The 24,623-nt window shown below is 37.3% G+C and overlaps 2 protein-coding genes across 2 annotated transcripts; both read right to left on the bottom strand.

Annotated features, from left to right (window-relative positions):
* Positions 1–1,746: 1,746 nt before the first annotated feature.
* Positions 1,747–4,221, bottom strand: LOC131675145 (odorant receptor 30a-like). The gene is made up of 6 exons (XM_058954008.1): positions 3,898–4,221; positions 3,105–3,224; positions 2,554–2,644; positions 2,345–2,487; positions 1,950–2,082; positions 1,747–1,864 (listed from the first exon to the last, which is right to left on the bottom strand). Exons 1-6 carry the CDS (start codon positions 3,963–3,965, stop codon positions 1,814–1,816), a joined length of 606 nt encoding a protein of 201 aa, XP_058809991.1. The 5' UTR covers positions 3,966–4,221; the 3' UTR covers positions 1,747–1,813.
* Positions 4,222–22,626: 18,405 nt separating this feature from the next.
* Positions 22,627–23,923, bottom strand: LOC131675134 (protein atonal). The gene has a single exon (XM_058953991.1). It carries the CDS (start codon positions 23,790–23,792, stop codon positions 22,974–22,976), a length of 819 nt encoding a protein of 272 aa, XP_058809974.1. The 5' UTR covers positions 23,793–23,923; the 3' UTR covers positions 22,627–22,973.
* Positions 23,924–24,623: the final 700 nt, after the last annotated feature.

Raw genomic sequence — 24,623 nt, 5'->3', positions numbered from 1 at the left:
CTACGGCACACTAAATAATTTGCATACTATACCAAATCAAATAAATTATGGCACGAGCAAGCTACGGTGCTTTTACGCGTATGCAAAATGATTTACTCTATTCACGGGGAAAATTAATTGCGAAGAAGCTAAAAAGTGATCGGATCTATACATCCGTACTCTATCAAAGTCATCGGCAACTCCGGCTTTTCCTCTTTCCTCAGTTCCCTCTTTGCCGCGAGCATAAATCCGCGAGCCATTTCATTTTTAATCTGCATGATTTAGACATGTAATGCTATCTCTCTCTCTCTCTCTCTCTCTCTCTCTCTCTCTCTCTCTCTCTCTCTCTATCGCATCTTGATCAAGTTATCAGTATGTCTTTACCGATGATAGGCTGAAACAAAGCAGTTGTGACGCTGTCCTTTTCTAATTTGTACCTATACGTAGATAGTCGCATTGGAAGCGCTATAGGCCTCATTTATATACATATATTTGTATTAGATAAATGCACTTTTCTTCTTATTTTTATAATCGGCGTTTTTCAGCATCATTCTGAAATTTCCATGTTTCGATAAATCCTGCTTATTCAGATTTATTTGTTGACATATAGGTCTTGAAATTCCAAGGAATAGCTGGTAAAATTAGTTAAATAATAACAATGCTGGTGCTCACCATGTGTAATAACAGGATATGAAAAAAAAATAAACATAATTTATTAATATTTTTGGAATGAATCACGAAAAATATTTTAATTAATTACGATTAATAAAACAGTCCATTACAACGTGCAACATTTATGCACAAGAATTGTTAAAATAACAAAATATAGCGTATAATAGATACAAAGATTATTAAATGACTACATTTAACACATTGTATTATTTGTATTGTATAAGTTTTACTGTAGAGAAAACAAATTTTTCTACAACTGTCTATCTTTTCTAATAAGAGCGATAAATACAGAAGCAAAAGAAAGAAAGGAGGTAAAAGAAATCAGAGCAAGGAAATTCGACTTGGATATACGGAAAAGAGATGATTTCATAAAAGGCTTATGGTTTATGTTACATTATTGTATACAGCAAGTTAATTTATAATAAATATAATACCTTTCTGTACACTCCAATTGAAATAAACCACAAATTCAAACCTTATGGTATGGAATCCACAAACCAACGATCTAGCAACTGCTAACTCAATTCAATAAACTTCAATTCATCAGTCTAAATTCTGGCCATCAAGTATACGATAGTTCATGTTAGTATTGTGACACTGCCTTTGTCCATATGATGTTGTATAGCGCTTAATTTGCGCAGTTATATGTAAGAAAGTAGTTTATGTGATACCATTGCATATTGCGAACCAATGTGCAATCTCACTAACGTATAGATTTAAATTACTTAATGTAATCAAATATTTCATACGTATTGAAATAATGATTAGCAAAAATAATTTTTACTATAAACCCAACAGTGATATAAATGATGAATTATACTTGTATTAGAAGAATGAACGTACATATCAAGTTTGAGAAAGACAACTTTTAAATTGAAAAACATATGAGTAGTTAACACAAACACAAGCGGAAAAAAATAGTGAAATTATAAATTTTTTGAAATCTTAATAAATTACGAACTTTTTAGGGTGGAAGTCCGCCTGTACATATATTTTATACTAAACATAATATCAATTTTGCTGAAGGTATCATAAATCTTGTATAAATAACTCTTTTAAGGTTGACTCAAAAAAATAGAATATTGCATTTATTCTCGATCATCATTTGCAACCATTTACAAAATTATCTTTCTATTTTGTATTCAGTTGGTACTAAGTCGCACTATGTTAAAGATATAAACATTGTAATGTATGACACTGACGTTTTGATAATCTTAGCATGAAATATAAAAATAATATTTAATATTTATGCCAATATATTTAATAAAATAAATCATATATTTTAAAGGATAAATTACCATCGCAAAATTTGAAAAATTCATCACGTATATTCCTCCAGCGGTCAATTGACATGGTTTAATGCATCTCAAAATTAAAAATTTTAATGATCTCTGGGATTCTATAGATGCTTCATACCATTCATTTGCATACCTATAAGAACATAAGAACAAAAATACAAAATCAACGTTTTTATTGACAAATCATAAAATATAAAAATCCCAGTTTTTAAGGCTATGACACAGACACAGACACGCGCGCGCACAATAAAAGTAAATGAGGATATATATTACTATATCATAACAAAAAATTTAATATTTACATCAATATAATTTACTTTTCGTTAAAATATCTAAATTTTCTATGAAAAATTGAAAGTTATAACAAAGTAGCAGTAGCGTAAATCAATACTCACGCATCATCAGAAAGACTAAGACTGTAATCGGTTAGTGCTTGACCTGGCCAACTTAAAAAGAATAAGTGTAATACTGATCCAATAAGTACAAAACTAAATCTAAGAACACTCATAATGTCATTGTCATCAATTTTTATTAGTATCTACGAATTAATAATTGCGGGTATTCACTAAAATTATTTCTTATTTAAAAGTTTGAAATTACTCACTAAAACGCAAGCTAAGCTGATAATCAACATATTTAATCCTACTAAGATTAAGAAAGTCGAAGAGTATGTTGCTTCCAAAATTGCAGTAAAACTGAACGATAAAAATATTAATTATAAGCATAAAATTGGGCACATCATTGAGCAACACAACCATCAAGTCTTTATTTAGTGTGAGACAGACGCTGTAAAGAAAATGTATACTAAACACTTAGTCTACGAAGTTTTCACACATTGTACAAATTAAATACTGATTTTTTGATAATTTCTTCGATTAAAATAGTCTATTTAATTATACACTCTATAACTTCCTTTCAATTATAAAATTGCACAGTGAATCATAAAAAAGATGATCCCATTTTTTTAGTAAGTTACTGAAAAATTAACGAGTCACAAATGTGTTTACGACACTCTCTTCATAAATTATATCATTTATTCCAATTATGCCAGCATATTAGGAATTTTTAATTAAACAAGGTGTTATGATGCTCGAAGTCTGTTTCACACTACATAAATACTCAAAAATGGTGTTGATTAAAATAAATGAACTTAACATCAATACGTTTTTATGTAATTCAATTGTCTTTGTTATGTATTTATATGTGACAGCTTCTTTTTCCACTTTAGATAGCGTTTGATCACTATATGACTCTGTCGATTTCCGTAATCGAAACCTGTAATCAGAATATTTTATAAGAAATAGCAACTCAATTTGTTTAAGCGCCATTGTTTTATATTTCTCAATTACTTATCATTAGTTAATATAAGGATTAAAAATATTTTACAATAGTTAACATATCTTGTTAACTAATTAATAAATAGTCGAAACGATTCTTTAATTTCTCAACATCAATAAAATATCTTCCATTGGTATAATATAATACGGCTGTGATAGCTACCATACGATAGCCATTGAGCAATAATAAGTACAAATTCAAACTGAATTTTTGTATACGAAAAAATACATAAAAACTCGCTTTATTACTTTATTATTCATTATATTTATATTGAAAAAGAACATTTTAGAACCGACAATAATTTTGATAAATAATAAACGATATTGATAAATAACTTTTTATTTGCAACTGTATGTCTTAAATCTTTATTTTGTAATTTTTATTATAGCATTTTTTTAAATGTAGAAAGAAACGTATGCACTAATTGTGAGGTAAGTCAAATCTCCAAAATTATGTATATAATTGATACATTTGTCAGATATGAGTATTTTGAAAATATATTATATAGAAAAACAAATAATAGTTTCTGTATAAACGTAAATTAAAATTAAATTATCTTGAATTTGAAATTACTCCCATCAACTTCCACAGCAACTAAATATAATCTTACTTGATTATGGCAAATAGCCCTAAACAATGTTGAACGCAAACAACGTACATGGAGTCAAAGGCGCACATCAAAGGAGCACAGACAATTATGCATATACAATCAAATATAAAAATCTCTGTATAATATTTATCTCTATCGACGAGAAATTCTCCTCCTAAAATAAACGTGCGATCAAGAGATATGTTCAAAAATTTTATGTTGTTCAATACCAGTGGTGCGGTAGGTACAGAGATATAGACAATTATTGTAATGATGATATATGCTGAAAAACAAAATACATAATTTATTACATCTATAACCACAGAGCACTGAAACAATATTTAAATTTTCTTAATTTAATAACTATATTAATCGTAAGCTATGTCCATTACATTATCCTGGCTAATTATATTAATAAAATGTGTCTATGTCATTCTAGATTTGTTCCATCATAACAAGGTTTTTAGCATCCATATTTTTTATTCTATTGGATATATCCTCTCGAAATATTAAAAAATACCTAAATATTTTGTAGAAAGAATAATTTTTCCTAGGAATTGTAATATTATAATTATAGCAAAATGAACAAGCTTTGCTAAAGAATAGACTTTTAGTGCAAAGATTTTTGTGCTCGTATTTAATAACCTATTTGCTTTTTCAATGTATACTCACAGCGACCTTTCGATTTAATCAACGGAATAGTTGTAGTACATTTCTTGATTTTCTTCATATAATTACTACTAACAGTAAATGTTACGTCTATCATTAATTGTTTTAAAATATCGTTTGCTATTATGTAACTATAATAAATATTCGAGTATTACTATTAACTTTTAAGCATCACGCTATTCGTTTGTTTTGTTAGACAATCATTAATATATTATTTTATATAAAGCTCATTTCTTATATCTTAGACTTTTTAATTTTCACGAATTTACAACAAATTAGCGATAAGGTGAAAAATAGAAATGTCTTCCGGCTTGAATTTTCCGACTGTGGCCTTCAATGATCGAAAAAAATTGTTGAGCTGATACGCGTTTAATCTCGATGTTCAAGAGTTTGAATTTTTTCTGTAAATATTCTGGAGACATTCAAAACAATAATTCGGACGATTCAAGCGAAAGTTTAAGTGGAGACTCATATACTTCAATTATCGGAATATCTAAACCAATGGACTCCACTCAGTTTGCTCAATTTCTAAAACTACAAAAAAGTATGTTAGATAAATTATGTGGGGCACCAGGAACGCCAGGTCTCGGGGCTTCAACAATATCTAGGCAAATAAAAGCTCAACACAATTCAAAAGGCTATAATCAATCTCAACAACGTTCGGGCCAAAACAACAGAATCAACAGCAATTCCAAAAAAATTCAAGATTGAAAATCGATTATAAGACTTGGGTATTGAAGGACTGTGTCTCAGATGTGGGCGAAATAATCATTTGATTAAAGATTGCAGAGTTGACAGGTCAAAGCTCAAATGTACTCAATGTGATAAAACGAGTTCTCATGGAAGTAAAATTTGCATCCGTACTCTACTTAACAAAGCAAAATCAAATGCGTCAACTACCAACTACATACAAGATCAAGTAATTTTCGCTGATTATGGTATTAATACTGTTATCGATGTTTATCAAAATGATCAAGCGGCATTGAAATCAAACGAGCGTTTCTTCGCGTACATCAACATCAAAGGCAAAACTGTCAAATTTGAGGTTGACTCTGGTTCTGGCTACACATTTTTGCCGAAGGATTAATTTTCTAAGCTCAACTTGAATGTGCCAATACTTCAAACATCGATTGGATATCGATCTTATACTCAGAACATTTTTGTGCTATATGGCAAAATTAGAGTACGTGCCGAATTCAACGACAAATCAATTGAAGATGAAATTTACATTGTGCCAGACAAATACTCTGCATTACTAGGTCGAAGCTGGATTAAACAATTGGGAATCGACGTGACTAAAATAGATCAAGATGGCACATCAAGTCCTTCAAATAATATGAAGTAAAAAAAGTGAAAAAAAAAAACGAAAGGTAAAAGAATATTCTCAAAAGAGACAAATTTGTGAAAATTGCCTTCATGGTTATGAAAACATAAAGGACGAGCAGGCATTAGTCGATATAGGTGGAGTAAGTAGTTTAACTTATAATCTATTTTTAAAAGTGTTACTAAAAGATAAGAGAGATCATCCTACGTTGGTTGATTTACGACAAAAAGTCAATCATAAAAATAGAGTTTTGATATTTTTAATGAAAATGAAGTGCGCTACAACGTTTTCGGCGTTGAGTGTTTTCTTCAATGTTCATAGAACTACAGTGTCAAGAATTTATTACGGTACATTGGATTATTTTGCTGTTGTCTGCCAGCCTTTTGTTAAATGGCTAGACAAAATAGTAGTTCAAGAAACTATGCCATCGATTTTTGAAAAAGAATATCAAAATTGATCCAAGAATATCCAAATCTTATGTATATCTAAGAACCATACCTATAATAGAATAGAAATTGGTTCTTAGATATATCTAAGAACCATATATAAGAACGATATATCGCTTTTAACACAAGTATAACGACATTTCGTATTGATTGAATAGGTTCAATTGAGTTAACTGAATACTCCTTTCGAAAATTTTCGATAATCAAACGTAGGTAATAAATAATTTATTAAAAGCTTAATACACTGCTATTCAATACAATGTATCTTTAGGATCGAAAAGTTACAAATCGTGCCAGCCGTGGCACCGACTGTAAACTATGCACGAAGCGAATACGTAGAACTTCTCAATGCGATATCGCTGTTAAATTTAGCGCTAATCTCTAATCATTCGAGCAACTATACCAAGAAAACGTGTCAATGAGATTATACTGATGACAAAAAAATTGTTATGCAATGTTACAGAACTTTTACAAAAATAAATTACAAATGAGTTGATTAGCGCAAATATGAATAAGGTGGAAAATATTAATAAAATAATAGGTGACTTTTCTAATTGTTTAGATATCGTAGACATAAGTGGTTTTATCATTATAAAATATTAATATTCGAGTAGGCGAAAGGGTCGAATATAAAAAAGTTGAAAATTTACAAATTCAGTTTCATATTCCTATAAACGCACAATTTATCCTACTGAGATTTGTGTTGAAGCTTTTTTTTTTGAATTATCACTAGTATTTAAAGAAACTATGGAGTATTTGCAGCATTTGCAATTTAATGATAAAATAATAACGAATTTTGCCCAAGGAGACTTTTGGAGAGAGCGTGTGCATACGTTTGGAGACAAATATGTTTTTCCCTTGATAATATATTTTGATGATTGCGAAAACAATAATCCACTAGGAACACATAAAGGATTATCAAAATCCGGTGCTGTGTACGCGTTTAAAAGATTCGAAACAATCTGATATTGTAAGAGAGTGTTTTTTACATAAAATTCGTGTCTTGCGGATTGCGGTTGATATCATGCACGACCTTCTCGAGGGTATTTGCTGATATGACATTGCGCTGCTGCTCATAATTTTACTTTCGAAAGAGGTTTACTGTCTCTTGATGATTTTAAAGCTGAGGTGCATGGCTTTGATTACGGCCCAGGATATAATGTTAATAAATCCACAGAAATAACACAAAAATCTTTTAAGAATGGATGCATCATTTTATTATTGGCCAAGATGTTGAACTTTATTTTAATTATAACATTGATTATAAGGCCATTAGTACCTGTTGATTGTGAAAAATTGCAGATATACTTAACTCTTCGAGAATTAATAGTAATTTTATTCAGCAGTAAGTTGCACCCATTGATATACCAATATTTAGAAACAACCATTTTTGACTACTTGTCACTTTTTACGACGCGTTTTCCGCGTACATTCAGGCCAAAGCATCATTTTTTAGTACATTATCTTCTCTGTATGAGATTGTTCGGTTCTTTATGTAAAATATGTTGTTTAAGATTCAAATCCAAACATCAAGAAAGGAAAAGCGTAGCTAAAAATACTGTGAGCCGAATAAATGTCAATAGAACCATAACTATCAAATGCCAGTTAGATTTTAACTACCAGTTTATATCGAAAGAAAATTCATATAACTGTCGTGAGCATGTTCTAATAACATCAATTGTTACATTGGTAACGCATGCAAATTCAGACTATTGACTTGGCTCGTGAGAGAAACAGGCTCCTGAAATATCTTTCATTCTATCTAATATTTGTTGTACTTATTTAACTTTTGCTATCACTAATAACGTTACCACAACAATAACCTCCATGAAAAAATGCAAACGTACACATACACTTATAGGTGTGTGCGTGTGTGTTTGTGTGCCCACGTGTAATCATCACAGAGGACTTGCCAAAAATATCTAAATTCAGTATAGAATTACGTTATAGTCAATTTATTTGATAAACTCATTCTCTAAGATTTTGAATTTCTCCATGTTAGATATTGTGATATGGTTTTGTGTCATTTTGTTAATACTGTTAAGTAATGCAATTTGCAAATGTTCATTTGGCAAAAGATATGTTTTATCTGCCGTAGGCTACTATGTCATTTAAGTTTTCGCCTAATATTTTTAATATAAAAACTCTGATATACTATTTGATTCATCGCTTTTTGCTCTTTTTAAAGCATTCATCGACAATTTTTTGAACTCATGACCAATCTTAATAAGTATATTATTATCGTAAATAGATAATAATTTCAGGTACATTTCTTTCTTTACGGCTTAGCATTTATTTATATAAATTGTAGAATATAAAAGTTAATGAATCAAAATTCGTTAAAAAGGAAATGGAAGGATCTTCGTTTATGATATAAAAATAGTATCCATTTATAATAAATGTTGATATCAAAACTTATTCATCGACATTGCACGTTATTTCAAGCATCTAAAACACTCTTTTGCCAAAGTAACTTTATGAGGTACACTCACTTTCATACATCGAAAAAAGTAGTTTGCTTCAAAATACACGAACTCGAATTTGATGTTATCAAATCAAGTTGATACTACGTGGATTCATTTAAAAAGGTAAAGATCTAAACTTTGAAGGATTCGCACGTTGGAACGTTCGTTTATATTAAAAAGTTATACTCGTTTTAAAATCTTGATAGCATTAAATGAGATAGACTTACCTTATAAAAAAGGAAAGGTTTATAAAAATATGTCCCACCTATATAAAAAATTGTGATTGTTCTTCCCTTTTCAGAATAGTTAATCAGTACTTTACGTTCATCTTTATTTTCTATTATCTGCCAATTTTTCACTATGTTAACGTATAACCTTTCAAGCTGAAAAAATTAATACTGATATATTGATCTATATACATCATAGCATTTATACATTGCAATCCATCATTCGTACAGAATATTATTAATGCTATCAATGCTAACGTTTTTATTTATATTTAATCGATAATTTTTATAAATCGAAAATATTAATTATTATTCTAAACCATATTAATAATTAACAGACCTTTTTTTCATGGATTATTGTTGTTAATAATTTAATAAAAATTGAACTGAAGAAAATAAATATCCCAGTGTGTTCCATTACTATATCCAGATCCTTTTCCAGATACAAATAGGCTCGTAGCACCTAATTTCAATAGAAGTATAAGCTTATTAGAATAATTATGATTTTATATGAAAATAAGACATGACGGAATTTCTACATAAAAATTTTGAATAAACAAAAACAAAGGCTCGTTTTAATAAAAATAGGTATCATTCTTTTACTGAGCTAACTTAATCCTGTCTACATATTATAATATTTATATAAAAAATAGTAACAAATCATGGGAAAAATTGTTATTACTAATTTTGTGATTTGAAAATGGAGTGAAATTTCCAAAAATAGCATCATATTTTTTAAAGACCGTCTTATTTATTTCATTTATTTAATATCAAGTGACTTAAAACAATTAAAACGATTTTGAAGTTCGGAAATAATTGTAAGCATAAGGTGATGTTTTACAAATTTACCTGAGGTAATAAAATCAGAAAAACAACAATTATTATAAGACTACGTAAAAAAAGTTTTTGTTTAGAATCTTGGTGGGGCCACAGTCCAAAACTAATTAAAAACCTCTTATTGATAATAAAGTATCTGCTATTATAAATATCCATGCCCTTTTGTTATCTGCAGTACTACTCATTGAACAGTTGAATAAGATCAAGAAATATCTATTCTATCAACCCTTTGCCAGTCACCTTCGCAAACCTCTCTTCTATAGAATTAAAAAAATATGGACTATAATCGCTTTATTTCTTATTCAATAGAATTCCCGGAATTGAATGACGCATCTGCAGCTATACGCTATACATTTAAATAACAGCAATTACGCGATCCGTCATATCTCAATTTGCATATTTAAAATAAGCCTTGAGCCACCACTTAGATCGTCTTTGTAAAATTATCAAGAAAATCATCTGGGTTCCGTTCGAGAAATTTATTGGACTTAAAAAGTTACTGATACACGTATATACATAACTAAAATTTTTAGTTTTAAGTCGACGTCATGTAAAATGCAACATTCTATTATCTGATTAAATCCAGAAAACAGGTTAGACAGATGATACACGGTATTTTTCATTTTGTGAAATTTAATTTGACTTTTATTTTTGTAGTTTTATCAAACATGAGAAGAAGGAAAGCATTGCTGAATCATTAATTTATTTTTTCTTAACTCGATTTTGTTGTATAATTCAAACATTGCGCTTAATACCTCTACACATCTTATATTTACGATTATAGTATACGTTTCTGTTTTTTGTTTTTAATAATTGTTTTTATTCGTTACAAATTAATTATCAAACATATAAGGAAGGTGTTTAGTATATGTATATATGTCAAATTTTTTAATTTAACAATAAGTCTATTAAATACTTGTTATGCACCTGTACATAATTATTTATTGAAAAATTTCAAGTGTATAGCCAATAATTATCATTTTTAATAAATAATTACTTTTTGTTAACGAAGTTTTAATGCAAGATACCTGAATTTAATCTCCAAAGTAATATTTATCAAATTATAAATTACTATAAAGAAATAAATTAAATTCTTATATTTAGATTTTAAGTAATCAATTTACCAAAAACTAAAATCTCCGCACAACAAATCATTTTTCAATATCGCATGTTTCAGCGTCGTCTTATAAGCGTCGTGTAGATCAAACACACTATTGATCATACAGCCCCTTACAAAAAGCATAGTATTTTTGGTATTTTTAAGGAACCTAGTTCGAAAACAATCGAATTCTTATCTGTACTTATTGTGAAATGAAGTCATTTAATTCAAAAGTGATATTTTCTAAATAATAACTTTCATCGTAAATTTAGCAGTAGTTGAGATTATTCAAGAAGGAATTTTCAAATATTTTACTGTCTACTTGAAAATTAGTTTACAACGACTACATATCTTTTAAAGTAATGTGTAATAGTTAAAAAATTAGTAACTTTTCAATAATTAAACATTTTTATTATATACATTTTTTAAAACTCTTTTATACATTGTAATAAATATTTGCTTTCACGAGTTCTATATTTGAAAGTTACGTTTAGGATCTTATTAACTTTGATAATTTACTGGAACTACGTTTGACTTATAATATTTTTGTATCAAGTTTGAATTACTTTTGTTATAACAAACTTACTTATCAAGTTTGAATTACTTTTGTTATGACAAAAGTAATTCAAACTTGTTGAATAACAATTTTATCGAGCGGTTATCCAAAAGGTTTTTTTTTATATTGATCGTGTGGTTGTTTTTTAAAAAACACATTTCTTGTATACATATTTCTTGTTTTTCGATTAAAAGTCGACTATTTCAATAGGTAATGATAATCATGAATACATAAACTTTGATCTCATATCATTAAACAATTAACATAATTATCATATTTAATGAATAAATAGGCGATTCAACTAATTAAGTTTGTAAATATAGTAATTTAAATTATACTATTTCTAAAAAGAATTTCAAAATCAATTAAATAAATACCACTTACTCCATATGAGAATTCATTTTTTGATTACATTATTTAACGCTATGAAAAATTAATTGTTTATATGTTCATTTAACTTCTGCGTTTTTCACGTATGGTTCGACTGTTACTACGGACCTTCAAGAACTGAAACTAAAATCCGTATTCTCACCAAGTCTTATAAAACTCTATGGTGAGTATGGTGTAAGGCTATTTAATACGTATCTCCCTTCTATTATACGGCCTACAATATAAGATATACCGTGCAGTGCTTCCCTCTATTTACCGACTGAGTAAAAGGAACAAATTTTTTAGTTTGTGCACGAATTCACCGACGGTTCTTTTTATGTCTCACATAAAAATTACTTGTATTCATAATTTCATTTATGTGTATAATTGAAATATTTTTCTATGAAATTTCTTTGGCATTTTAGTACGTTTTGCTTATTGCTCCATAATTGTATTAATCATATTTGAATAAATATTGTTTAGGTAAACGGCCGGACAACGGAATGAACAAGTCGACACAAGACTGACAGCTAGTAAAAAATCATATTATTCCGATCAATAAAAATCATCTCTTTTCATGTTCTTTGAATAACGGAAATTAGCTTTTCGTTCCTCGTAGTTTGAAGGAAAAATTCATAAGTGTCGCGTGAATTAATTGATGTTGTCTGGTGATTTGCATATCAATCTCTGCTTATTTATTAAATGTATTGCGTGCCGAAGGTGTAAACATCTATCTTTGTCAATGTACAATAGCATAAACACTCGATGAACGTCACAAGCTCAACGAACTAATTAATGGTGTCTACTATAATAGAATAAAAGACATTGAAGCTGAGAAAAAAACTGATTTAGTAGATTACCAACAATGTTACTCTGAATTCATGATTTCAATTGGATTGGTTTTCTATATACCTATCGAATGCGCATTTTTCTTTATTTTGATAAAACTTTTTATATTGCAAATACTAATGCTCGAGTATCCAATTTCCTTTGCAGAATTCAATACTAAGAGTCGATTGGATTGCTATTGTTTGTTTTGCCATCTCACTGGCAACATCAGCTTAACAATATTTGAATAATTAAGAGCATCGAAGAATTTGAATACTTCTAGCTTTTTCTGTAAGCGCGCATACGCAGATACATCGAAAATTGCGAAGAAGAGGTCGCCGAAGCATTATGCAGCTCTCTTGGCGTGCCCTTAAAAGTGGCAAGATTTACATCGCAGAGCGTGCGTAAATTAGCTCGGGACGTAATTTGCGCTAAACAATCCATAAAGTATGGAAGAGCCGCGCGCCGCACGAGAAACCAGAAGCAGCAGCTCGCCGTTGTTTTCCTCCTTTTTTACTGCCCTCAAACCCTTGACTGTATCTTCTCGCTTGCATGCCAGATATTAGCATCGGACCCTTTTTCTCGCTGTATTTTTTTTTTTTTTTTTTTTTTTTTTCACTTCAGCGTTTATTGCCGTTCTTACCAATGCAATCGCGCCTTTGCGGAATACACTGCGGACTGAGATCCGATTCATTCGATAATGAATTTACGAGAATCTTTCTTTTTTTTACCCTCGCGACTTGTGTATACGTTTGCTTTAACGCAATATTACTATCTGTTGATGCGACAAAGGTACATACATTATCATGCAAATTAAGTGATTGTCCGAGATATTTTGTAAAAACGATAATTTTTATTCTCGTAAATTACCATTCCCTTTGAAAAGCTCGTTACTATATTATAGCATACAAAGATGCAGCGTAATATAAAATCCAAGTAATTCTTAAAGTAGACATTGGAGGCAACATCTCATTCAACGCTCCTTTATTCAAAGCGGTTTAAGTAAGCCTAACAAGTCTATCGTACGAAATCTTATTCCAAAAAAGTTACACGAGCAAATCCGCGCAAGAGGACCCTCAAATCCCCTTTAGAATTTCAGGCATACTCGAAGCACGGCGGTGCACTTCGGCCGTAGATGCGGATTCTACCGGCCTAAGCATCCGAAAAGAAGACGTAATCTGCAAGCCAGTATCGGTTGTACACCGAAACATAAATACGATCCGCGATGTAAATTTGTCAAGGAAACGAATGTAAAAATGGGATTGAAAAAATGCGCGAAAGAGATACTCAGTTTAGATGTGGCATAGTGATGTTAACGAACGATAGTGGGATAAACTGCGATGAAATTCCGCAAAGGCAAATCAAAAGCATCGCTGCAATTGCTTCATGCTATTATGAGAAATTTATCTAGTTCGGTCAAGTGCGTAGACTGTAGTTTCAAAAGGAACATGCAGCAAAAAGTCAATGTCTGCGATGCGATTGGAAATTCCAACTGGCGCGACAATGTTTAACCTTGAACTTGGGAAGCCGAAAATCCGGAGATGCATGCGGCGACAGAGCGTGTATCTTGAATAAAAGGAAATTTATCACATAACTAGGGGCATCAGCGAGATGCGCACATAAAATGTTCCACGCGTCAATAGGGCAACAGTTCCGATGCGCCACGACGACGGCGGCATGCCGCGGCAGGTATAAAGAGGCAGTTCGTAGCGCAGAAAAGATGACTGGAATCGGGCAGCCCACGCGGCTTCGTTTCCGAAATGCGATGTCGCATAAGGGTGCAACGACTCCCGAGGATCATCGTCGCTGAGGATTATAATAATAAACCGCCAGTCCTTTTCTACCGAGCACGCGCCGACCTTATAGGCGAGACAATGCCACCCGGCTGAAGAATGGAGCCGAGCGCGCGTGTGCTGCTCGATCGCGCGCAGAATCGTTCATCATCGCCTTCGACGATCGCCGCAGGCCGGGTGGTCTCGCGCTCGCGCTTTTCATTCCTGCCGATCTGAACTTAGCGCGGATGCAAGTCCGTTGAGTAGAGCTGACGATCGCGCAACTAGGTTTCTTTTTGCAACGCACAGATGTCTGAACGTGCACGACCGACTCTCGCAACTGACATATGTGCGACGATACTTTTGCCCCCGAACACACCCACCAAAATCATCGGATATCAACGTTCATTGCGATTATAACAGTTTCTTTGAAACACACGCTAACGCTGCGGTAAGTAGTGCGAGTTATCACATTTGTGCGCCGTAGAATACAAATAATTCGTATCCGAGCGTCGCGCGGAGCGCAACTGCGCGCGGCTGTCATAAAAGTGTCAGTAAAACCCATTCGTGGCCAAGCGTTTCTAAGGCGCAAAGCGAAAGAGAAGGGGAGAAAAAGGAGAGCGGTGCACTTGATGCGTGCTTTCGCGGATGCCACTGGATTATAATGACGAGCGCAGGTAGATCCAGGGTGCAACGTTATGCGGAACATGACTGCGACAATAAAGACCATTTCACCTCCCCCCCCCCCTTTCTCTCTCTGTTGTGACTTGGGCTTTTGTTTGTTCTGCTTCGATAAATTACTGTGTAGGCTTTATTCTGAGCTGCCTTGTCGCAGCTCCTAGCACGTCGCGATTCTTTAATGAGCAACACCAAGATTTACAAAGTGTATAACATTTTCAACCAAGTGCATTGAAAGCTGTGAACATATTTATGGATGTGTACGTTTCATTGAGTTTCATTTAGGGTAAAAAATAATAATAGACAATGAATCAATCTCATTTTTATAATGTGTTATTTACAAACAATAAGATTGATAGTTGAAAGTCTAAATCGAGGTGTGTTCTCTCTCTTTTAGTTTCCAGTTGGAGGGAAAAAGGTGATCCTTTCCTATTGTTAAATTTCACATACCTGTGGCCCGAAATGAAACGCTCATTTTTCCTGCGCATTACAGCGGTAAAATGCGAGACGCACGGGACCGAATCAAAGCAAGCAAGGAACGCTTATGAAGCATTTAATCGGAATCGATTATAAGTCGACGTTGTAGCAAAGAAAAGCTTCATAAAGAAAGTGAGAAGGGCTCTGTGAAGTCGATTTGATGAAAAGAGAGGACCACACTGATGTTACAGACCGCGCGATGGTTTTTGCGTGAGAGAATTTTAATCGATTTTCGATGTCCCAAAGTCAAGGCTTTTAAAGAAAAAATACTTTACAGCTTTTATGCGGACGTTGCTTTATTAAGGCGCTTACAATAAGAAAAGAAGAGTCAGGGATGAGCAGAAAGTTTTGATGCCAGCATGCGATTCATCCGAAAGTGTTCACGTCTAAAAAACTAACACAATGAGCCAGAACAATACGCTCTCGATTGATCTCTCGAAAACAGAGGCTGCGATACATATCGTATGGGTGTAGCCAAAATATAACGAGGTACGTCGAGGAAAGCCGAAAGGGCGAGAAGAAGTAAGAAATTGGCTGCGATTCCGCGAATGTGGAAATTCAGACGCGCGCACAAAGGGAAAAAGTGGAACCCCTTCGGCTCATTAAAAGACGGAGGAGACGTGCCCGCTATACGCCCACGACTGGCCTCCTTTTTTATCTTTTTTTGTTTTTTGATTTTTGATTTTTGAGGAAAGGAACGGAGAAGAAGCGCGCGCTTGGTTTTTCCCGCCCACCGGTCAATTTGCTAGCGCCGGGGCGCGCGGCTCATTCGTCGTCGGCAGCCCTCGAATAACCCTTTGTCATTGTCCGAAAGCGGCCGAACAATGCCCGCGCGCAGACGACGATGATGAAGGATCTGCCTCAGAATGCGAGGTTTCAATTTTAAAATTGATAGTTCCAGACGAGCCGCGGCTTCCACATATATCCATATGCAGCTAATGCTTGTTTTGTAGTTTAACTGCGTAAAAGAAGCGCGCGCGTAAGTATACAATTGTTGCAGATGAATTGACTAATCAATTAGCAATTTCGGCACGCTTTGTTGTATCTTGATTGCTGCAGTTACGCCAGTAGGTAAGCGTTCGTAATAGCAGTTTTTACTTTAGCCCCATAGAAATGATGATAAAATTGACGAAAGGGGGCAACTAATTAAATGAGTATTTGTGCGCCGTACGAGCGGCTTTTACAGCAACATGAACAGCACGTAGGATCGGATTATTAATGCCCGCACGAGCAGTAGTTCGCCGCCGATACTCTGGCGAGGCCGTAAACTCTCAATCTGGTCTGGAGTCGCGTTCCTCGCGAGGTGCCGCTTTGCAATTTTCTCGCGAGAAAGGATGATAAGCGCAACGCTCGAGTCGCAGCAGCGCGGCAGCTCACTGTCAACGTCAAGGCTTTTTCCTGCGCGAATGAGTTCGCTACTTCCTCGAAACAATGTTTCTCAAGTGTTTCAGCTTTTATGAGACTGCCTGCTACTTCTATACGGGCTTTACTGATTTATGCTGCTTCAGCATATTACTTTTAGAGACTCTTAGCGACAAATGAGGCAACGAGCTTCGTAATGAATACGCGCGCGCGCGCGCGCGCTCTCCGTGTATACCCGGGACTACAGGACACCAACGACAACGAAAAGCAAAAAAGGTACGTGTCTCTGGTCGTTTTCTGCGAAATGATTAATCTTGCACCGTATAAAAACATATGAACGAACGTCGTGTCATGGGAATCGCAAGTTTTGTGTGTGTTACGTAACAAACGAAAAAGACAATTCAAATTCGAATGGATTAACGAAGGCAAGAAGAAAGCAAAGTAAAGCGAATGTCGAATGCACCGAATTAATCTGAAATCCCAGTAGACCTAGTATATGTGTGTACATTTTATCGAGTTTGAAGGGGATCTGTCGAGTGGCGTTGCGCCGCAGTATTTACGAGGTTGACGCTGACACGTGCCGCCTTTCGTCTATATCGTTCCTCGCTCTCCTTTTTTACTTCCACCAACTATCACGCATTGCTGCATTTCAATTGGATTTGAGCACTTCAACTCAATCACTCTTTTTTAATGCTTGCTCCGTTTCTTTTCTTCTCCTCGTATTTCTATTTTCTCCCTTCTCTCATTATTCTAGCCTCATCTTTTATTTATTTGCTTTGTTTATTAGATCATCTTTTCTTTTCTTCGCGTAGCATTGCTGCTCCCCATATCAGTATACAAAGTTTCTAATAGTCTCGAATGTATTTCCGCAAATAAAGTTGGAAATAAGTAATAACACATGCGTACGGCGTTTATTCGTGTTTCCATGCAAAATTCTAAGTATATATAATTTCTTATACATATTCTATCAATAAAATAGCACATGACTTCTGAGAAAATTCGCGCCATTAATTACCACCTAACGTCATATTTACAATATTACAGGGCTACACCTAATGAATTCCGAACACCACGACTTGAACATAAAAGAATAAGAGCTACCGCGCATGCTTGGCTTACAGTTCAAGTATATAGCATAATCGAAGCTGATTTCAATTTTCGACTTGTCACCCACACGCGACCTACAAAATCGCGGTATAAATCCATGAGGTGCTCCGTACTTGATTTTTTTGTCCCATATGTGAACTTGTTTAACGTCGCGTTCGGCTTCGCAATCGTCTATCGTACAATTAGTAGCCAGCACTGTGAAATTCCCCTCGTAGCGATTAGTCACTCTCATGCTCGTCCAGCCTTGTGGATAGTAAAACGTTGAGTTCAGTTTTTGTCTTCCTTTGTCGTCGTATTGCAGGCAAGCCGCTCGCTGGTATCCATTCCACTTGTAGCAAAGCCCAAACAATTTATTTTTGGTTGATATTGAAAGAACGCTTACGTCAGATCTTGGTAGCTTGAACAGAATTTGACTTGTGTCGTGACCACCGTATGACACCAATTTAATGATCTCGCAATCGTAAGTCAAGCCAATATTTCCACTGTATTGTTCTCCAAAAACGTAGGTAATTTTATCTTTATTTGGATTTCTGATAGGACGACTCACGTTATATGGGCCATCGAGTAATTTACCACTGAAATCGTAGGTGTTTACGCAAATTCCATTCCGGCACTCGCGTTTATCTTCGTAGTAAACGTCGAAGGTGTCGTCTTGGTCATTCAATGTCACATTCACTTCAACCGTTCCAAAATCATTGTACTTCACCGGATCCGCCTCGATGAATACGTCGCGGTAGCGACACTCTCTCATACGAACGATGCGGATTTTAACCCAATTTTTACCAGTACTGTAAAGTATAACAATGTTAGGATTGACCAGTGCTGAAACTTCGTAGTAAAGATTCAACAAATTGGTAAAAGGTGGCTTGTCAACGTTGCAAGTTAGCCTTTCGACTGAGCCGCGAGCACTTGATAATTCCGTTGTGATATTACAGGGAGGTTGAAGGAAGTCAGAATCATAACGAAACCGATCTTTGATATAGCATCCCATGTAAAACGCAATTTTTCGATTAGATTCCTTCCAATTGTTTTTTTGATAGTAATCACTTTGTTTTGCGTGAACTTGCATTTGTTGAACCATGCAAGCGATGGTAAAAATTGAAGATAGAAGCTGTAACGTTGACATTATATCGACTGCAAAAAGTTTATATACTTAATTGAAAATGCAAATAATTCAACGTACCGATGTCATCGTGAAGCTTACTTTTGGATCGATGTATGCGAATGTGTCAGTATTAGCGTCAATGATGATCGACCTAACTATGGAGTCAGTTGACCTGCTTTCACAGAGTAGACTGATCAAGTTCAAGACAAAAGTTAGATTTTATAATCTTTTTAGTCCACGGGGGATTACAAAGTAAATATAAGCGACAAATGTTTATAGTAGGAAAAACTTGTTGCAACACTGTATCCTATGTTCTTGATATACGCCGTTTCACAGCCAGATAACTTATCACTGTCCGCAACCAATTAAGCCAATTAAGAGTCTAAAAAATGTGTTTATTTTCAAACAGCAATTATTGACAACGAGAGAAACTCTATAATTTAAACTCGAAAGCACAACCAATTTTAAACGTAAACAAATTGATGGATTTCCCGATTCTTTGTGAACTTCAGAAATGAGATATCGATGGCACAATCGGTATTTTCCAGACGTTAAGTATAGTGTGAAAAGCTCGATAGCGAATCAATATTTTGATTTTCAATATTTCTTTTACTTTCAGGAATTGACAAATATTTTTTATCGGATAACACTGCAATAAGTGAGCTGACCGATCACACGATATATAGCATTTTCTTGTTCCGTCAGATATAGTTGATATATTCTTTGAACGTTATAAACATTACCATTTCTTTCGCGTGCAGTTAGTTGGATGAGTAGAATACAAATGTTATTAATTGAATGTTATCGTTAAAAAATAATTGCCGAAGTAATAAATTAGTGAGTTGGGAACATTAGGATACGCAGATTGGCAGAATTGTATAGCATTTGGCGCAATTCGACGAGTAACGGAGATGAGAGAGAACTAGAAATGAAGCGGAGATAACGCACGATAATCTTAAACGTTATCAAGATCGCGGAATGAAGTTGCGAATGATTTCGCGCAGAAGATGAAAATGAGCCGAGGATGCGTGGCGCGGAACGCACCGGGAGAGAGATAAAAGCAAAGTAAGGAGCGGAGTCCGCAGGGGCACGAGCGAGGCGTAGCTACCGGGTAGCTTATAGCGGCACACTTATCGTGCCTTTAACGCTCGTAACTTTCCGCGTAATAAGTCATCCTCGCGCGTGCACGCGTCATTCGCCGTGGCAGGCACTGAACGCTGGCGGCGGCGAGCGCGCGCGCGCGCGCACGCATCGGCGGCGAGACACGCGCTCGCTCGGAAACAAAAGCGCGCGGCCGCGGACACGAAAAAGAAACAGGCACGGCGAGAGGAGAGTATGTAAAGTGTCGAGGGGGCTTGCGCGGCGCATTAGCCGCGGAACGTTATACTTACGAGTGTATATAAGTGGCGCGGGTCGTCCTGCGCTACGCGCGGCGCGCTTTACGACCCGACGAATGCACTTGGGCGAGCGAGCGCCCGACGCACGCGCGCGCGCGCCGCACAGCGCGCAACGGCGTAACGGATAATCGAGGGATGCTGCGCTCGCTGCCGCTTACGCTTACGAGCGCTGCGTGTGGCGCGCCGAGCCTGAAAAGCGCCTTTGGCGGCGCCTCGTTGCCCGCTCCTCCCGGCGCGCCGCGTTTCGCGAGCTCGCTTTGCCGAACGATTTGGCGAAAACTGAGGTCTGAACAGCCGGAAAACGCTCGGAAACGGCAACGCCGCTATTGCTTGGCGACATACCCAATGCGCAATTTCGCCCGGTAGGTGGCTCCTTTTTCCAAGCCCGCACGGCTACAACTTTCCCTCCGCTGCAACGCGTAAATGGCGCGAAGTTGCAATTTGCGCGATTCATTCAATTAGAAAGGTCTGACAGATCGTAAAACCGGCGGTCGCGATGCAAAGCAGCCACTTATTCGCGGTCGTACGTCGCGCTATTTCATCTCTGGTCAATTATTGCCGAAAGCTAACGTTTGCGCAGTTGTTATGAACAAACGGGTCGGCCCGGTCCGTCGGCGACGGACGCGATTTCGAAAGCGCCGTAGTTAAAATCGGCGGGCGTCGATTGTGGGTATACAAGTGATAAATGGTAGCCGAACGCTTTCTCGAGGATGTAAGCGGCGATTAAAGTCGATAAAAGAACAAGCGAGCGGGCGCACGCCTAGGCATACGAAGGAAGCTGCGATAGGCTCTCGGATTGCGACGAAACCTGGCACCGGAGCGTCACTGGGTTTCGGGTGTCCAGCGTAAGACCACCGCCGATGAGCAACGACGCGCGCGACCCTGCCTTATTTTTCGACGATTCACATGAAAATGCCTACGACAATTGTAGCTGTACGATTGTCGTATATACTGCACTCGTTTATCACTCGAAGACAAACTTTCTGTAGAAATCCGTCGCTATTGTGGTCGTCGCTTCGTTCGCGCTTCAATTGGCTTTTAATTTTGCGGACTTGTAGAATCGGTTACCTCTCCTTCATAAGGCGCGTAGGATTACTAAGCCGCCATAATACCTTACTTTTGGCGGACGTCTCAAATTTATAAGGGTATTTGGAAATTCTAATCTAATTAAAATATTACTTTTAACAGATGTCTCGAAAGTAGTCTCGAGATATTTAAAATTCCATTTGTATTTGCGTCGATTAATTCACAGAATACATTGACAAATTTATTGTATTGGAGTTGAGAGAAGCTTAAAAGTCCCGGTAAAAATCAATTTACAATTAATAACAGGAAACAACGTTGAGGTAAAATTGAAAACTTGAAATTTGAACTGTGGAACAATGAAAGCAAGCAAAAATAGAGAAATGATAAATAACCCTTCTTCGGTAGTTGGGAACCCGATGCCAACTGAAACGCGCCTTGAAAAATGGGACCAAGGCAATTAGTCGTCGGAGACGGCAGCGTCCCAAGGGCAGCCCGTGAATCAGCTGTAATGCGCTTGCGTTGGTACAGCAGGTATAAGCAATAGGTGCATGCTTAGCGGCAAGGAAAAAGGGAGCAGAGTTCTTTAGACGTTGCGAATCACCGATTTTCCGCAGCATGGGCCCACTAGCGGTCAACATGAAACAGCGTAACTTTAACGATCGAGTCGTCGCGGAAAGAATTTCTTTTTTTCCATTTTTTTTCTCATTATACTGACAGTCTTTTCTAAAGTCATTTTAAAAGTCGAGCACGTTTTCCAGCAAATTCTTATCTTTTTTATTACCCCTGTAAGTATATTTTAAAAGATTATAACATCTTCTGCTATATTATAGTTTTAATGATAAATCAATTATTTGAAATTGAAAGATCTGCAAATGAACATTTTATTTGTCTTTTGGTGGTATTTTGTGATTGGCAATTATTTTGGATGTCAGGATTGCGATGGTCAACCTGTATAGGTAAAGGAGATGACAGAAAATCCAGTAAATAAGATTATGTATAAATTTAACTTATTTTTTATTTAACAGCGTCAATATAAATAACTATGTACGATAGTCAGTCTCTTACAGATTTTTTGTTGTCGTTGCATGAAACTATATAAATACGCATTAGAATTAAATAACTTAGTCGATATATCATTTGCACCAGCTGAATGACCTAAAACGCTCGCGTAAAGCATAAAAAATCAGTGGCACAGACAGATCGCACACGGCGAATCAACACTTCTCGCGTCCGCTATTTACAGAAACCTTCTTAAAGAACGTAAACTATAGGATGAGCGTTCCAACGACTTATGTACAGTGAACGTAGGCAACAAGAGGTATTTACAGGAAACGGTCGATCTGCCGGGAAGAGCTACTGCAGAAGATTGGCGAGCGCGGAGATGTAGGACTGTGCCATCTGCAGCGTCTCGTACTTGGACAGCTGCCTGTCGTTGCTGAGCGAGGGCAGGTAGGTGCGCAACTTGTCGAAGGCCTTGTTGAGGTTTTGCATGCGCCTGCGCTCGCGCGCGTTCGCCGCCAGCCTGCGCTTCCGCACGACCGTCGAGCTGACCTGCTTGCCTCGTCGGCCGCCGCTCGAGCTGCCGCTCGTCGAGTGCTCCTCCAGCTCGTCCAGGTCGCTCTCCTCCAGACTGGAGTTGACGCTGCTGTGCTCCGACTGGACTCGCTGCCGCTTGCTGGCCGGCGGCTCGCACGCTGTCCGCTCCTCGTCGCGTTGCGACTGCTGCTGCTGATGCTGCTGCTGCTGCTGCTGCGGCTGCTGCGGCTGCTGCTGCTGCGGCTGCGGCTGCAGCTGCGCCGGCAGCGGCACCGGCTGCTGCGAGTAGTCGACGTAGTGCGGCTGCGGCTGGTGCTCGTAGTGCTGGATCTGCGCCAGGCCGAGCTGGCGGTGGCAAGCCGTCGTCTCCGGCTCGGACACGGAGATCGGCGTGGCTGCCGGGCTGAGCGAGCGCAGTGAGCCCGCGGGACTCGGCGTGTGCCAGCCGTCGCTGTTGTTGTCGTAGGCGTTGCACTGCTGCTGAAGCAGCGTCTGCGGCTGGTGCTGGTGCTGCGCGATGCTGCTCATCGGCGGCAGCCCGGCGAGCTTGCCGCCGTAGCCGGCCGGCAGCTCGAGGTAGGTCGGCAGCTCCTCGGGGAACATGTAGCTGTAGCGGAACACCTCCTGCAGCTCCATGGCCGACGTCCGCGGCTGCGCTTGGCACTCGTATCGGGGCACACTCGCGCACAACCTCGCGACTTCGCTCTGCTCGGCTTTGCCCTTCGACGCGGGAGCGCACTGCAAGAGGACGGCTGCTGCTCCGGCCGAGCGCGAGACGAGTTCTCAGGCCGCGGGACGCTTGCGCCCGCGGATTTAAGGACTCGGCCGTGCCACCCCCTTTCGCGCCAGCACGTGCCCGTCGACCAATGGGCGACCGGGCCGTCAGCCCCTCCAGCGCTCCAAGGCTCGGCCCATCTCTCTGCCGCGCTCGGCGGCAACAGGTGGCCCCGCGGCGCCTAGATCTTTCTCTCCCTCTCTCTCTCTCTCTCTCTCTCGCCGTAGGGAGAAAGTCACGCTGCCGCGCGAGGCTCTTGTTCGATTCGATTGCAGCCCGTAGTACCTAGGGGAGGGAATGAAGCGATCAGCGATCGATTAGCCCGACTCGTAATTCGAGACTTATCGCCCGCGACGACGAGGAGCAGAGCTCGTGCGTGTGGCGATTAGATCGCGCGCCACTTCCCTCTTCTGTGGCGGGCTTCAATTTTTCGGCGGCTTACGCCAAATATTGCACCGCGTCGTTGGCCAGTCGGAAGTAGCTGCTGCCTGTGCTGGCTTACCGTGGCAGAGGATAACGCGCCTTTGACACGGATACGGATTGATTGCCCTTCCCTCCTCGTTCGTCTTCGAGCGATTCTCGGTAGTTTCGTTTATGTGAAATTCGATTAGAGTCCCGCTCGAGCCAATGATTGGAGCGCTGTCGCGCCGGTAATGGGGGATGGGGTTGGGGAAGCAAGATAAACAGTCAGC

The sequence above is a fragment of the Phymastichus coffea genome, unplaced genomic scaffold (assembly GCF_024137745.1).
Source record: "Phymastichus coffea isolate CEN01 unplaced genomic scaffold, Cenicafe_Pcof_1.1 PCOF00016, whole genome shotgun sequence".
NCBI classification, from domain to species: domain Eukaryota; kingdom Metazoa; phylum Arthropoda; class Insecta; order Hymenoptera; family Eulophidae; genus Phymastichus; species Phymastichus coffea.
This window is presented reverse-complemented; position numbering and strand designations above follow the sequence as displayed.

Coding starts and splice junctions, on each gene's coding strand:
- LOC131675134 (XM_058953991.1), bottom strand. CDS start 23,792: ATGGAGCTGCAGGAGGTGTTCCGCTACAGCTACATGTTCCCCGAGGAG.
- LOC131675145 (XM_058954008.1), bottom strand. CDS start 3,965: ATGTGCGCCTTTGACTCCATGTACGTTGTTTGCGTTCAACATTGTTTA. Junction 3,225..3,897: donor GGGCTATTTGCCATAATCAA/GTAAGATTATAT, acceptor TTCTGATTACAG/GTTTCGATTACGGAAATCGA. Junction 2,083..2,344: donor CTTAGTCTTTCTGATGATGC/GTGAGTATTGAT, acceptor ATGTTCTTATAG/GTATGCAAATGAATGGTATG.